This window comes from Tachyglossus aculeatus, chromosome 20 (assembly GCF_015852505.1).
Source record: "Tachyglossus aculeatus isolate mTacAcu1 chromosome 20, mTacAcu1.pri, whole genome shotgun sequence".
Taxonomy (NCBI): domain Eukaryota; kingdom Metazoa; phylum Chordata; class Mammalia; order Monotremata; family Tachyglossidae; genus Tachyglossus; species Tachyglossus aculeatus.
The window spans coordinates 20,777,439-20,794,854 of NC_052085.1; the positions used below are offsets into that span (position 1 = coordinate 20,777,439).

Sequence of the window (17,416 nt, forward strand, 5' to 3'; positions counted from 1 at the left end):
AGCTGGAATCAGACAAAAGAGGAAAAAGTAAATCCTAATAATAATAATCTTGGTATTTTTTAAGCGCTTACTATGTGCCAGGCACTGTAGTAAGCGCTAGGATGGATACAGTCCCTGTCCCACATGGAGCTCACAGTCTCAATTCCCATTTGACAGATGAGGTAACTGAGGCACAGAGAAGCTAAGTGACTTGCCCAAGGTCACACAGCAGACGAGTGGCGGAGCTGGGATTAGAACCCATGACCTTCTAACTCCCAGGCCTGTGCTCTGGCCATCACACCATGCTCCTTATCTCTCCTCAGAGGTCAGCTGTGGTGCTATACGTGAAATCAACTCTATAGGTCACCTCCTAAAATCCTCTACTTAGGGAAGCAGGGTGGCCTACCAGATAGATTATGGTCCTGGGCATCAGAAGGACCTGGGTTCTAATCCCGGCTCTGTCACTTGTCTACTTGTCTGTAAGGAAACGTTTATGTAATTCCAACCATTAATGCAATTAAATTGGGAAAATAAATACGCAAATGTTTCAAAGAACTTGTAATTTATTTGCTGTAAGCTTATGAATACATTTTGATCTCGAAAAGTGATAAACTGCGGAAGAATTTTTTTCCCTGGAGTTCTGTTTCCTCGCTCATCAGACATTATAATCTTGTGAGGTTGTTTATAGCCTAGTTAATAGGCTAGTTCTAGCATATACTCTGTTATTCATTTAATGACGGTGCAATCCAGGGTAGTGAGAAGAACAACAACTCACTGTCAGGGTAAAAGAAGGGCTCAATAATAATAATAAATAATAATAATAATATTGGTATTTGTTAAGCGCTTACTATGTGCCAAGCACTGTTCTAAGCTCTGGGGTAGATACAAGATCATCAGGTTGTCCCACGTGGGGCTCACAGTCTTCACCCCCATTTTACAGATGAGGTAACTGAGGCCCAGAGAAGTTAAATGACTTGCCCAAGGTCACACAGCTGACAAATGGCGGAGTCAGGATTGGAACCCATGACCCCTGACTCCCAAGCCCGTGCTCTTTCCACTGAGCCACGCTGCTTCTCAATAAATACAATTGATGGAACAAAGAACTTCCAACACTTCTGGTGTTGCACAAATTATACTGTGGATATCTTCCTTCGTCCCTTTCCCTCTCAGGGTGCATTCCACTTCCGTCCTCCACACCCCGTGTCTTCTCAGCTCCACTCACCCCCCTAACATTTTTGGGGTTTGTAAATCAGATTGTCGTGCAGTGTCCCCCTCCCCAAACCACGGTCGTTACCAGCAGAAGAGGGGAAGGAAAATACTTTAAGGATTCCCTGCTGGATGCTAGAACACCTAGGATGCAGCAACTTGCCTGAAAGAGCGCTTAGTTTTTGTGAGACTAAAAATTCAGAAGGTCAACTTTTAGTTTTAATTTAGTTTTATTTTTCAGTGAGAGAAATAAAATCTTTTAGAACCCATAAGTATGCAGATAATGAAATATAGAAGAACGATCATTATAGGCAGTTCTTAATAAAGATGTATGAGGCAGAGAAAATGAAATTAGCCGAACGAAGCATAAGAAAAGAACTGAGGCAATCAGTGCGAGGATTCGTGGCGTACATGTGCCTTTGTTTCTTGGCAAAATATGCGCACTCAAACTCTGCTTAGGTAAGGTAACGAAAGCTGTACTAATGCTATAACTGTAGTTTAGGAAAAATAGCTATATAAAAAAATAGTGACCTGGACAAATAGGAAAAATTTTGTAAAATCACCCAGCTTTTGATTTCAACAGTAAGATCCAGTAAATTTATGCCCGAGGATTATTTTAATGCATGTTTTGTTTGTACTTACAAAAAGTGAGCTTAGTACTTTTCCTTGGATAATTAATTTTGTACGTCAACTTTGGCCAGAAGGAGTTTTCTTCTTCTTTTTTTTGACTTGCACCTACCATAGTTAACTGGGTGTCCCCTAGATCTGGAGTAGTGGGATTTGTTGAACAGTGGATTTTGTTCCCCCTCTCCACATCCTTTATGATTTTGCAGGCTTCTCACGTCTTACCATTTATAAATCCTCATCTTCTCCACCCTATTGTCCGAGATCCCAGCAAGTAGAATATAATCAGAATCCTGTTGGCAGGCGAATGGAGGGTTAAGGGGCCCAGATAATCTTCCAGTGGGGGCGATGACGATGATGACGTTGATGATGAAGGTGTTTCCCTAGTAGCCTAGTACAGTGGCCTGCACGCGCGGTTAATCTCTCGGTAAATACACTTTGACCGACTGACTCCACCACAATCGAAAGACCGGAGCAGGGCACCGCAACCCACCGCGGGGAACCGCAGCACAAATCAGTAACACAACACGAGCCACACGGCGAGCGAATAATGAGCTGCGTGGGACTCTCGGCTGCCGCTTGGCCACTCCCGCTGTGGGGAATTGTTCCAAACTCAGTTGCATTTTATAATCCAAATGAAATAGCGAGAGCATGTTGAAATCGCTGTAAGGAGTACCGTTCTTACGTAAACTTTCTCTAGCTGGCAAAGCAGTGTGGTCTGGTGACTAGATTGTGAGGTACAGGGACCGTGTCTAATTCCCACCTTTGTATTCTTTCCCTGGGTTTAGCACAGTGTGCTGCACACAGTAAGTGCTTCATAAACACCACTACTAGAGAACAGAACTGAAGTCAGGAGATGAGTTCTAATTCTGGAGTCAGGAGATGAGTTCTATTTCTGGCTCCACCACTTGCCTGCTGAGACACCTTAGGAGTGTCTCAACTTCTCTGAGCCTCATTTTCCTCATTGGTAAAAAATGGAGACCAGATACCTGCTCTCCCTCACTCTTAGTCTCTGATCCCGATATGGGCCAGGGACTTTTTCTGGTATGATTGAATTGTACCTAACTTCACACTTAGCACATATAAGAGTTTAGCAAATACCTCAGTTATTATCGGACAGCACCACCCAAGCTTGGATTAGAACCGAGGTCCTTCTGACTCCTAAACCTGTGCTCTATCCACTAAGCCATGCCACTTCTCAACACCATTGTACTCTGCCAAGCGCTGTATAAAGTGCTGTATACGGATGAAGTGTTCTATAAATACTATTGGGCAATTCATTAATATGAATTAATAAGAGCTCAATGGTTTTGCTACAGACATAAAAGTGCTGTTGTAGTGAACAAGGAATACAAAGCCAAATAATTTGGGCCTCAGTTATTAAAGTGAATTAGAAATTCCTTTTTCCGAGATGCCACGGTAGTTTTCTTCCCGTCTGCAGACTAGTGTTAGTAAAAGTTAACAAACTGCCAGGCGAATGTGGCAACACCGAGGAAATATGAAGAAACTCTGATTCATTTAGCAAGTTGCGTGGCTGTACTTCATTTAGATGAAATAAATTTAAACTAGGCTTAATGCTTAACAGTTTGTAGAGGGACAGGTCCAAAATCATAGTATTCCATGTTTTTGAGAAATCAGTTTCCTTATACTAACTCATTTTCTATATTTGAGAATGTTATTCCCTGCTTTAGTAGGTTACTTAGGAGACTGACTGAAGTTGTTTTCTGCTGTGTTGTTGCCAAGGGTGTGTGTCTTGAATATTGAATCTGTAAGATGTCTCTTCTCTTTCAAAATGTTTGTTGCATAAATACCAGAATGCAGTGATTTCAGCCAATTCCTCCTGCACTAAAGATAAGGGGAACTATAAGATGATAAAGTAGTATATACAAGTTTTCAGAATATATCGTCTTGTAGCACATTGTGTAATCTAACCATCTAGAAGCTCCTGAAACGTAAATAGAGCGTAAAGCCCTGGCTATTAAATTTGGGAATTAAACCCAGAACTAGTGAGGCTCCAGCTATTATTATATTTGTTCCACAAGACTTTGGCTTAATAAAGTTAGGTCCTCCATTAGAGCAATAATGGAAATTTGTGTTGTCCTGAATGGATTCATTCTTTCACTTCCTGAAATCATATATTGTCAATTTACAAACGACCTCTCTCTTCCTTAGGCGTTTGTTTGGAAGTTTTTACCCATAGATCTTTTCCATCTCTCATCTCCTCACAGTCTCTCCAATCTTTGATCTCTTCTTGCTGGATTGATTATTGGGGCCAGATATAGGAGAATGATGAAAAAGGAATAGAGCCAGGTGAACTTTTCTTGGCTCTTTCTGGTCTTCGGGCCTAAGGGGACCCTTACGTGACCTGGAAACATGTGAGGCTCCTTTGAGGACCCTCTCCACAAGGATTATCAAGCAGAGAGCCTTGGAAAAGATTATTTTCCTCTTTATTTGAGGCAGAAAGAACTAGTGAAAAATAGCAGAATCTTCAGCACTCAGTGCCATAGTTTTCATTTTCGCAGAAGGCCAGTCCTCCTGGGCGTGGAATTGAAATGGGGACATTGAAGTGTGAAGTATCTTTAATTTCAGAGAGACTGCACTTACATCATCATGGGAATTCCTTATTTCAATACACAGGGAATTGTTGCACCTTACCCAGCAGTTCAGAGTTGATCATCACAAAGTTCAATATTTAGTTTAAATGTTCATATTTGATTTTTAACCTTTCGATTTATATTCAAATAAGGAACGTGATTTTTTTGGTGGGAGGCTTTGCGAATATTCAGGTTTGACTATATAGCATGTAAGTGGTGTGTAGTAATATCTGGAATCTAGTCAGGCATTTAGAAACTCCTTTTGTTCATGACTTTCTTCCTTTGCCACCTGCTCATTTTGTCTTCAGTTTTCCTTTTTGTTTTAAACTGGAAATGTTATCGATTGAAAATAATGCCAACAAATTGGATAAATGATACAGAAAATTGAAATATTGATTGCTTCATATTTTGAACAATGTCTAGCAAGCTTCTGACACTAATAGGTAAAAGCTTCTGTGACTGTTGTTTTCACAGTAAATGGATTGGAGAGTTGTTGTTTTTTTAAATCACTGGCACTGAAGGGTGAAATGAAAGATTAAATGTTTCCGTCAATCTTTTGAGTTGCAGTGGCGAATCAGGATTTGAACGATTTAGGGAAGTTGTGATTTTTTTTTTTTTAACTGTTGTTTTGCTGGTTTTAACCTGTCTCATAGTTCGGGTTGTCCATTTCTAACCCTGACCCAGGATGAAGCTCATGAGGAAGCCAGTGAAGTGGTCCTTGTGAGAACAGATCAGTCTGGAAGGGCATGGCCTGTGAGTTCACCGGGGGAACCACTGGAGCCGAAAGGAGGGAGAAGGAAAAGACAGATGGTATGTTCGCTTGGTGTGATGTCTTTTGCTTGTGTTTTTCATAATGATTACAGTAAGTGTTGCTAAGATGGAACTGCATTTAGAGCATAAACAGGCAAGGGTATGACTCATTTCCTCATCCGTAAAATGGAGATTCGATTCCCGTTCTCCCTCCTATGTGGGACAGGCAGGGGCTGTGTCCAACCTGATGAACTTGTATTTTTCCCGGTGCTTAGAACAGTGCGTGACATATACTAAGCACTTAAAAAGTACCATTATTATTAGCATCCTCTTTTATACTGTTTTTGAAATTTGATGGTCTCACCAGAGCAACATTTGTCTTCTTAGGCTACCACTCACGCAGATGAAGAAAGGGTCAGATACTTCCATAATGATGACCATCAAAGTCTGAAGGACTTGGTCAAGAATGAAAAGATGGGAACTGCTGAAGATCAAAACAAGCTTTTCATGCGCATGGCATCTAAGGTAAGATCTTTCCTGGACAACTCTCCCTTAGTCAGGGGTTCATACACAGTGTCCAGTGGCTTATCACCCGGGTCCTTTGTTATTCCTCTTCATACTCCATCTGTATCAACTCTTCACTCATTAGCATGGTATCCTCGTCCTTTGCCTTCTTCTTCTTCTTCTTCTTATTCTCCTCCTCCTCCTCCTCCTCCTCTTTCTCCTTACTATTTCTTTTGTGCAAAAAGTATGCAGAGTGTTCTCCTAGGCACTTGGCTCCCCCTAGACTATAAGCTTGTTGTGGGCAGGGAATGTGTCTGTCATGTTGTTATATTGTCCTCTCCCTAGCACTTAGTACAGTGCTCCGCGCACAGTAAGCGCCTGATAAATACAATTGACTGACTGATTGAATTGCCTGAGAGACAGCCTGACGATGTACAAGATGTGTATCCTACCCTTTAATGTACAGGCTCCAGAAGAGGTTCCAGAGCAGTGGCAGGAGGTTTCAGTCAATCATACTGAGCACTTTCTGTGGTCAGAGCACTGTAATGAGCGTTTGGGAGGATACACTTTCGCAGAGTTGGTAGACATGTTCCCTGCCCACAATGAAAAACTTATGTCAGTACACTAGAAAGCCTTTTATATCCAACCAGTCTTGGGGATGTGCTCTGATTAAACAATCATTATGTATTGAGCGTTTACTGTGTGCAGAGCACTGTACTGTTCGCTTGGGAGAGTACGGTATAACAGAGTTGGTAGATTCGTTCCCTGCCCACAACGAGCTTACCAAAGTAAGGTGTCAAAAGGCCCCAGGGAAAGATCTTGGTTGGCAAGGTGGAACTGACTGGAATCAAGAAGTCTGCTATCTAGGCAGTCCACCATCCTACAGTGGAACACCCGAAGTAGAAAATCAAATCGAGATTGCCAGCATGTCTTTTAGAATTCCTGTCAGGTCAGGTCCTGCAGAACGTTAGGACTGTCCAACTTTCCATAAGATTGGGTGTCCTGGGATAAATACCACATCTTCCTCTTTGAGAGGCTGAAGTGGCAAGGCAGGACCACAAGCAATAGAGACTGGAAATGAAGTCTGTCTACTACCACTGAAGCTATTTTTTACCTTAACAGAGCTTCACTGGCTGGGACAAATGAGGTGATTAGGACACCCAAATAGCCGCCGATTGGTGCGCTGAAATACAGTTTTCAAAAGCAAGGAGGACAGGGGAAAGAATGAACTAAATTCTGAAAAGGCACATTGAACCCTGAGCTCAGGACCTCTGGTCTTAATTTAATCACCTCTTCTTCGGCAAGGGAGGAATATAGATGGTACACGGTCCATTGTTCTAAACAGTAATCCATTTCAGTCACAAACCAGTGAACTTTGATTCGATAGAGCCGGTATTTTGGGGGAGACTTTTCCTTCCCAAATGATATAGTGAAATGCTTTTCTATTTCCCGCAGCTGGGGCCTCTGCTAGGCTTGAGAGTAATCAATTTTAGTGCATATGTTGGATCCAGAGGCCAGAAACAGTGACTCACTGAAGCGTTAGGCCTGTTTCATGGCATCTTCATAATCTGGAAACCAAATGCAGGCTCTCAGTACTGGCCTGGCCCTATAGGTTTCCCAGCCCTAAGGGTTTTACAGTGGGTGATAGCCAATAATATAAATTAAGCAGCCAGTCACTGAAATTTTGGAGAATTGAACTCCGCTGAGGGTTTTGGGGATACTTTTCAAATATCACATTTTTTCAAGCTTTTATGCCAACATTCCCTCCCCATACTTGAGAAGCAGCGTGGCTTAGTGGAAGGAGCACGGGCTTTGGAGTCAGAGGGCATGGGTTCAAATCCCAGTTCAGCCAGTTGTCAGCTGTGTGACTTTTGGCAAGTCACTTAACTGCTCTGTGCCTCCGTTAACCTCATCTGTAAAATGGGATTAAGGCTGTGAGCTCCCCGTGGAACAACCTGATCACCTTGTAACCTCCCCAGCGCTTAAACAGTGCTTTGCACATAGTAAGCACTCAATAAATGCCATTATTATTATTACTTTTCTCAATTTAGGGGAAGACAGTGTGACGAGCTGGTTCTGGGAGAGCTACTTGCCTTTATTTTCGGGTTTTCTTTAGGGACAGAGGCTAACACCAGGATTCAGATCCTTTTTTGCCCTGGGAACCGTAACTATAATCCAGAAAGCAGAATGCTCCGCTGCCGTGTCTGAAGAGATCAAGGCCTCTCAAATGACAGTTTGCTTTTCTAATTTGTAATGGTGGTTCACAGCGACTATAAATGCAAGTTAGCTTATTCTTACTTAAGGGTCTTAATATGACACTAAAGTTCTTAGATTAAACTATAAATGTCATACTGGATCAGATTACTGATCAGTCCAGGTTATCAATCCATCAGTCCGTGGTATTTGAGTGCTTACTATGTGCAGAGTGTTTTGTACAAAGCGCTCGGAAGAGTACAGCGCGACAGAATTAGCCAGATACGTTCCCTACCTGTAACGAGCTTACGGTCTAGAGGCTAGTAATAACGGTGGAATTTGGAAAAGCACTTACTCTGTGTCAAGCAGTGTACTAAGGGCTGGGGCCGATGGCAGGATAATCAGGTCGGAGACAGCCCCTGTCCCTCATCAGGCTCACAGTTTAAGTAGGAGGGTGAATGGGTATCGAACCCTCATTTTACAAGTAAGGAAACAGATCGTTATGGGCAGGGAATGTATCTATTGTTATACCATACCCTTCCAAGCGCTCAGTACAGTGCTTTGCACACAAGCACTTAATAAACGCGACTGAATGAGTGAATGAAGTGAACAACGTGTCTTAGTTTGTAGGGCGTGGGCTTGGGGGTCAGGGTCGGGGGATCTGATCCGGGCTGTGCCACTTCTCAGCTGTGTGACTTGGGGCAAGTCGCTTCACTTCTCTGGGCCTCAGTGACCTCCTCATCTGAAAAATGGGGTTGAAGGCTGTGAACCCCATGTGGGACAACCTGATTACCTTGAATCTGCCTCAGCATTTAGAATAGTGCTTGGCATATAGTAAGTGCTTAACATATACCATTATTATTATTATTATTATTAATAATAAATTGTCATAGCAGGTGAGTGGCTGAGCAGGACTTAGAATGTAGGTCCTCTGACTTTCCGGCTCGTGCACTTTAGTCGCCTGCCTCCGACTGACAGCAAAGGCTGTATAAAGGATCATTGTGATGGTTTGCCTTCCTTGTCCCCCATCCTCCTATTTATAAATGTTCTACCTCTCACTTTCTTGCTAATAATTAATTATGGACTTCTTATCCAACAATTTATCCCACTCCTTTTGGACTCTATTGATACTTTCTTCCTGCACAATCTCTCTGGTAACTTTCACTCTCTTACAGTCCTATCCTGTGAAAAGTTTCAACGAAAAGACACAATATTGTCTGACAAATTTGTTATGGGTAATGGATGGGGAAAATCCTTTTTTTCTTTTCCATCGAAACTTTCTTTGTTGCTCCTTTTTTAGTTATGTAGGAAGCCCAGGACTCAATATTTTTAGAAAGGAAAGTAACAGTCAGAAGGCTCTAGCGAAGGGCATTTTTCAACCACTGAGATGTCAAAGTTGGAAACCATTGCCCTTTCTTTTGTCTAGTGCAATAGTTTAGTTCACAGGATTAACTGCAAATAACCATTATGTGTGAAAGCAAATCTCTCCATTCAACCAGAAGGTGGAATTTTCTCAGCTTCAAAATATGTCTCATTAGAACTGGGAGATGAAAGCTACTTGTTGAGTTGTCTAAAGTAAATTACTAGGTTAATTCTACTCTGGGCTTATTCTTTTAGATGTGAATGTTGGAATTCTAGAACAACAATGCAGTCTGCTTCAGTGACCCTTGGAATGAGGGTAAGGATAGGTACATACTCAAAGAAAAAAACACTTTTAGGAGAAAATCAGTTATGTTTAGAGAAGCAGCGTGGCCTTAGTGGACAGAGCACAGGCCTAGGAGTCAGAAGAACCGGGGTTCTAATCCCAGCTGTGCCACTTGTCTGCTGTGTGACCTTCGGCGAGTTGCTTCTCTTCTCTGTGCTCCAGTTCCATCATCTGTAAAATGGGAACCGTGAGCCCCATGTGGGACAGGGATTGTGTCCAACCTGATTACCTTGTACCTACCCCAAGCGCTCAGTACAGTGGCTGGTACATAGTAAGTGCTTAAGAAATACCACAATTTTATCATTATTATTATTATTAGTATTGTTTTTGTTATTATTTGTCTGCATCATTCCTATCTGAGGGTTGTTCATTGAAATGCATAAGCCCCACCCAATGGTAGTCAGCTTCAGATTGTACTAAAAAGAGGCTTTAGATAATCCTTCTTCAAGAACGAGTTCAACTTATATGAAGTATTCAGTTTCCCAGTGCACTTTAGAAGGGTTGTAGAGAAGCTGGAAAGCTAGAAAAATGATTAAAGGGTGGAGAATAGGTTTATGAGGAACGGTTAAAGGAACTAGGTTGTTTTGCCATGAGAAGAGAGAGCTTAATTACTCTCTTCCAGGATTCGAAGAATTTTATGATTAGGATATGTGGTTAAAAAGGTGGAAATGGACTTCTAGTATCCCTGGAGAAAATTTGGTTGGCCATAAGGAAGAACTTTTTGACAAGTAAGGTGAGGAAATGGCCTCAAGAGGGTGGCTGGCGAGAGCCCACCATTATAATAACAATAATAGTAATGATAATTTCAATAACTGTGGTATTTGTTAAGCGCTTACTATGTGCCTAGCACTGTTCTAAGCGCTGGGGTAGATACAAGGTAATCAGGTTGAACACAGTCCCTGTCTCACATGGGGCTCACAGTCTTAAACCCCATTTTTCAGATGAGGTAACTGAGGCATAGAGAAGTGAAGAGACATGCCCAAGGCCACACAGCAGGCAATTGGTGGAGCCAAGAGCCAGTGCCATTATCTATCTGCTACATCATGCCGCATTGTAGAACTTTATAGAAAGAAGAAATAATTGTCCCTTCTTTTCTTAAAAACCTTGAACAATTCTCTCGTTCCCCTGCTTGGGAGTGGGGCTGGTCCAGAGGATTCCTTCGAGTTCAGTGATTCAGTTCTCTCTACAGATTTTATTGTAGTTCAGTAGTTTGATGAATGCTTGCAACCAGAGGGAAGGATGCTTTATTTTCACTTGACCCCCAAATCTACATCTCCAGCCCTGAACTCTCGCCTTCCCTGCAATCTCGCATTTCCTCCTGCCTTCAAGACAACTCTACTTGGCTGTCCTGCCGACTCCTCAAATTAAGCACATCCAAAACCGAACTCCTTATCTTTCCACCCAAACCTTGGCCTCCCCTTCAGCATCATCAATCGTGTTTATTGAGCGCTTACTATGTGCAGAACACTGTACTAAGCGCTTGGGAAGTACAAATTGGCATCAATTTGTGTTTGCAAATTTGGCAAATTGTCTTTGCCATCACTAAGACAACACCATGAACTTGGCATAGACCTGGATCCTTCTCTCATTCCACCCACATAGTCTGTCACCAGAACCTGCTACTTCTGTTGTACTCTCCCAAGTACAACTACAGTGCACCTCACGTAGTAAGCACTCGATAAATATCACTGATTGACCGATTGAAATGTCACCCTGTCAGCTAATGCATTTTTTCAAGTGTTTTCAATTCAGGTGTATTAAGGTAACTGTAGCATTTTCAAGTGGTCACACAAGGTCTTCCCTTTAGTCTCTTGGGCCCACCCCATTTTTATCTCTGCGACCTGTTTTGCATCATCTGGGAGAAATGGACTTCTTATGCAATCCGCGCTTCCTAAGGCTATCCCACTCTGTTCAAGTCTCCGCATCAATGAAAATAAATTCTTGGCCAAATTGGATCTCTCTCTAGCCTAACTCTAATTTGAATCACTAACCATCATGGTTTATTGCATCAGTGTGCCATCTAGCTCATCCAAAGTAGATTATGGATTTGTTAGACTTTTTCTCTCTTAATAATAACTGTGTTGTGCCAGTTGCCGGGGAACATAGACCATCATTGGGTTTCTGCCGCCGTTTGATAAAACTCACACTGCAGTTTGCTCAGTTCTGCCAAAGTAAAAATGTCGCTGGCGTGTACGATTGAGTTTTTAATTCGAGGATTTGTATAATCGGGTAAAAATAAAATTCACAGTAATAATTGCAATATTTGTTAAGCGCTTACTGTGTGCCAGAGCTGTACTAAGTGCTGGAATAGATACAGGCAAATTGGGTTGGATACAGTCCCTGTCCCACATGGCGTGCACAGTCTTAATCCCCATTTTTACAGATGAGGGAACTGAGGCCCAGAGAGGTGAAGTGACTTGTCCAAGGTCACTCAGCAGACAAGTGGCTGAGTCAGGATTAGTACCCGTGACCTTCTGACTCGCCGGTCCGTGGTCTATCCACTACACCATGGAGAGAGGCTCAAGGATTGTTGTTACCAGACTGAGAGCTTAGCTGGCACACGTATTAGTTTCCTTGCATATTTTGGCAACTGAAATATTTCTAATGGTGACTCCTTTTCTTTTGTTGGCAACATCATGGCACTCGATAAGCGCTTGCAATGTGTCAAGCACTGTTCTGAGCTCTCGGATAGCTCCGCTAACCCATTAGGTTACCGATGGGTAGTTTCACCTGCCAGATCAGTGGGATTTATTGAGTGCTTCCTCTCTGCGGAGCCCTGCCACTCCTTGAAGAGAATTATCCATGGAAAGGCTGGGAAGAGGCAACCAGGGCTTGGCTGTCAGTAGTTACATCTCTCCCCAGCCCTTTTCCTCCCCAGAGCCATGGCTGCCTCTTCTGCCCGTTAACCACGTGCTTCAAACACGGTGTTCTCTGAGCCCCTCAACCTTTGACCCTTCTTTTAGACCCGTTTTATAAAATACGTAATCAATTCTTGCTATTAAAATGATTCAGTTTACCCAAGTATTGACTGTAACACTATTAGACATTTCATCCTTTTTCCCTTTTTTTAAATGTCCTTTCTTTCGGCAGCAGTTGCTATTTTTTTTTCCATTCACGGGGCTAATAGACTGAAGAAATAACTTAGGTTTGTTTCTTTAGGGTTTTTATATGGTGGTGGGTTAGCATGAGTAGCACAGAGAGGGCTTAGGACTTTCTAGGAACTCAGTGTGCCTCAGTTACTTCATCTGTTAAAATGGGGATTAGGACTGTGAGCTCCGTGTGGGTCAGGGACCGTTTCCAACCCAATTTGCTTGTATCTATTCCAGCGCTTAGTACAGTGCTTGGCACATAATAAGCGCTTAACAAATACCAAGGTTCAGTTAAATGCTAGTTTTTGGAATGCCGTGTCTAGAAATCTCTGCAGTTTTTGTTGTGAAGGGAAGTTTTCTACTAGGCTTGAATTGCTCCCTTAAATAGAGTCTCATTTCCAGAAAATACTAGAAATCATGAAGACCAAACTTCAAAAGCTTCCTTGCAAAAAGGGTTCTTTCTTGCCTTCAGTCAATTGTATTTATTGAGCACTTACTGTGGGCAGAGCACTGTACTAAGCGCTTCACAGGTGGGGTGTTTGCTGGGAACAAAATGAAACCTCTTTGGCCATGGGTTTTATGGCTCAGGGAGTGAATTTGTCTTATTTGAAGAGGTTTCATCCCTGGAGAAGGCTCTAAATTTGACCATGAGAGCCCGGTATCGTATTTTTCCTTTTAGCCAATTGTAAACTTTGAATATCTACCTGCATGGCTACCCTGATGTGTGATTGCCCAAGTTAATGTCTCCTTCCCACCCTCCTTGTTGTTTTTTGAAAATGAATCGCAAAAGAAAAAAAATCCTGAGCTTAATCTATCTCAAATGAAAAAAAAAAAATAATACATGCAATGCTGTGGTTAATTATTGGTTATGGTGAATAAAAGGTCATGTTGAGTCAAGGTTTCCACAGCAACTATAAGTTGGCAGAGTTGAATGTAGGTAGTTTTTGGCATTGTGCATGTTTTTAACTTTGATGCCTGTCTCTGCCAAGTTGCTAATGCTTATTTTTATTCAAATCGCTACTCCCCTGACTCCGTGCAGATACAAGCCTGAAAAATTTCTCCAGAATTATGGCATAAGGGGGCAAGGGGAAGATGGTTTTGCTTTGCTATGTATGTTAAAATGGGCTTGGGTTGGGAATACCTTTGAAATCCTAATATATCCACCCTACAGAATGGCATGACCCGTGATAGCTTAGAATCCAACCATGAGGTAGAGTATTTATTGTACAAATTAGGGTTAGGTTCCTGCTTTAGAGGAATCTTCCCGACGTAATCCAGAAAGTCTGTGGTCAGAGAAACCTCAATGAATAGACAAAACAAAGCGATGGTTCATGAATCAAATCAAATCAATCAGAATCAAATACTACCTAGAGTCAACCCTGCCAAAATACAGTTGCTGTGGAAACCTTGACATGGAGTTTTCTGTCTTTTGTTCATCAAAACCAGTAATTATAACATCCTGTTAAGTTTGGTTTTTTTTGTATGACATATTAACTAAATAAGCTCCCTTTTTCTTTGGGAGCTTTGGTTTGCAATCAGTTTTTCCGTAATGCATGTTTTTACTCTGCATTTTGGGTAAAGCACTGTTAAGCGAGTAAGGAGATGTTCTGTTTTTGGAATTTCTGTTCTGTTTTTGGAATTTGGGGATGTGTGTTTGTTATTCACCAGGGTTGTAGAAGGAATGGTGAGTCTTCCTTTCTGCCCCTCTTAAAATCTATATTCTGGGTACACAGCCTTTAAATATAAAAGACGTCAGTGTTACCATGACAGTATGAAGTCTAACAGCTGACGTAATACGTATGCATCTTCTTTCTCATACATCTTGACAACGTAAGCTGTAATCGCACCTGTCTGATTCCAGGATAACTCCAATTTGGGCCGGGGCAGGTAGTATATAGAGAAATAGGTGATCTCTCGGTCAGACCTATTTATCGATTCGATGCATTTATAGAGGAAGGATAACGATCCCATGAAGTAATCCACATCCCTACTCATTCGATTTTTGCCTCCAAGTAAGAAGTGCATGCAATCCCTGTATTAATATGATTCTAAAACTTGGGAGACTTGGCACCCTCTCTCTGACCCCAGCCAAAGCCTTGGGGATGGAGACAGGGATGGACTGGATTTGGGGGGCATGCAAGATAGTGGGGGGGTTGTACTGCTCCCACCCTACCCTGGTCCGTCCCTGTCCTCGCTCCTGTGACGTTGGCAGGGTTAGGGAGAAGCAGTACAGACCTCAGAGTCAGAAGGACCTGGGTTTTAATCCCAGCCCCACCATTTGTCCGCTGTGTGACCTTAGGCAAGTCACTTCACTTCTCTGGGCCTCATTTACTTCATCTGTAAAGTGGGGATTAAGAGCGTGAGCCCCATGCGGGACAGGGACTGTGTCCAACCTGATTACCTCATATCTACCCCTTAGTGCTTGGCGCATAGTAAGTGCTTAACATGTACCATAATAATAATAATTATTATTAGGTAGAATTACAGGTGGGAAGGGAGCCGGGAGGTGAAAGTTGCACTCAGAGCAGCTGCAGTTGTCTTAGTTCCAAAAGCATCCTGGAGCATGGCGTTGGGGCAGAAAGCCTCTGGGAATCAGGGAGGAGAAGTTCTAGCGAGGAAAGGAGAGAAGAGGAAGGGAATTCTAGTGTCCTAACTTTTCTGTAGTATTTGGCCTTCAGATCGCTGCAAGTTCTGAAAGGGATCTAGCTAATTTGGTTTGTCTGTGGGCAGGCCATACTGTAGAATAGAACCAGTCACATTCCATTCACCGCTTTTGTAAGCCAATTGTATATGCTGGGGTGAATATACCGTATATAAGGGTGCACCACTATACAGCCAAATGATCTGACTTTGGGAACAGACGTAAGGAACTTGGGTCTTTCCCCCTGCCCTTTTATGGTATTTGTCAGACACTGTTCTCAGCGCTGCTAATTAGGTTGGAGACGGTCCCTGTCCTGCTCGGGGCTCCCGGTCAAAGTAGGAGGGAATAATAGTAATAATCATAATTCTGGTATTTCATTCAATCTTATTTATTGAGCGCTTACTCTGTTTTAGGCACTGTACAAAGCGCTGGGGTGGGTACATGCCAGTCTGGTTGGACACAGTCCTCGTCCCACGTGGGGCTCACAGTCTTAATCCCCATTTTCCAGATGAGGTAACTGAGGCCCAGAAAAGTGAAATAAATTGCCCAAGGCCACAGAGCAGACAAGTGGCGGAGCTGGGATTAGAACTCACGACCTTCCGACTCCTGGGCCCGTGCTCTATCCACTACGCCAAGCTGCTTCATAAGCACTTTGGTTCTCTCCCCACCCCAGCCCCACACCTCTCTTGAGCCCTTTGATACTTTTATTCACCCCTCCCCAGCCCCACAGCACTTAATATACACAGACTCATACTCTCTTTTTTCCCCCATCTGTAATTTAGTTTAACTTTTGTCTCCCACTCTGGACCCTTGGAGGGCAAGGATCTTGGAGTGTCTACTAAATCTGTAGTATTGTACTCTCCCAAGTGCTTAGTACAGTGCTCTGCATCCAGCGTTTAGTACAGTGCCTGGAACATAGCACTTGACAAATGCCATTATTATTATTATTATGGGAGGCTCTCAGTAAATGCCATTGCTTTTTTGGGAGGACAGGAACATATATGGAACAATAAGTGACAAGACACAGACTTTGCCTCTAATGACTGGGAACAGGTCTTTGTTTGCATATGTCTATCTCTGTGTTTTTATCAATCAAGGTAAGACCGGGAGAGATAGTAATAATAATAATTATGGTATTTGTTAAGCACTTACTATGTGCCCGGCACTGTACTGCGTGCTGGGGTGGATACAAGCAAATGGGGTTGGACACAGTCCCTGTCCCAAGTAGGTGCTTGGTCTCAATCCCCATTTTACGGTTGAGGTAACTGAGGCCCAGAGAAGTGCAATGACTTGCCCAAGGTCACCCAGCAGAAAAGTGGTGGGGCCGGGATTAGAACCCATAACCTTCTGACCCCCCGGTCCCATGGCTCTATCCACTACACCATGCTGCTTCTCATGGCTGAGAGATGAGTAAGTGCCTTCAAATTGATGTTAAAAAAGTTTCAGTATGAGGTGCAGGTAAGTGGGCAACCATTGGAGATTTTTGAGAAGTGGGGAAAAATGGACTCAACATTTTTTTTTTTTAAAAGAGAAATGATCATGATCATCATCATCAATCGTATTTATTGAGCGCTTACTATGTGCAGAGCACTGTACTAAGCGCTTGGGAAGTACAAATTGGCTACACATAGAGACAGTCCCTACCCAACAGTGGGCTCACAGTCTAAAAGGATCTGGGCAGCAGAGGGAAATTTGGATGGGAATGGGGGAGACAGAAGTCAGCATGTGTCTTGAGGTCACTGTGAGTGTGTATGTGTGTGTCTGTCCCTACAGATGTTCATGTTTGGCTATAGGTTTATGTATGTGTGTGTGTGTGTGTACACACACATACACAAATATATATGTATATATATTGTATATATATATGGGGGGGAGGAAGGGGGGTGTTGTGTATTTGTGTCTGTGTATGGTGAGTGTAGTGAAAGAGCTCTTGATAAATGTTTGTACCAATCGTACTTATTGAGCACTTACTGTGTGCAGAACACTGTAGTAAGCCCTTGGGAGAATACACAGCAATATAACAGACCTACTCTGTGTCCACAGTGAGTTTACAGTCTAGAGAGAGAGACAGACATTAATATGAAAGGAGTAGCATGGCGCAGTGGATAGAGCTAGGGCTGGGAGTCAGGAG

At 42.7% G+C, this 17,416-nt stretch overlaps 1 protein-coding gene across 2 annotated transcripts in view; it reads left to right on the forward strand.

The window, feature by feature from the left end:
* Nucleotides 1-17,416, forward strand: part of CWF19L2 (CWF19 like cell cycle control factor 2) — a 62,343-nt gene that overhangs the window by 26,188 nt on the left and 18,739 nt on the right. For both annotated transcript variants that reach the window (XM_038762091.1, XM_038762092.1), the window contains exons 11-12: nt 5,088-5,213; nt 5,541-5,678. In XM_038762091.1, coding sequence (XP_038618019.1) covers nt 5,088-5,213; nt 5,541-5,678 — 264 coding nt within the window. The remainder of the gene's footprint in view (nt 1-5,087; nt 5,214-5,540; nt 5,679-17,416) is intronic.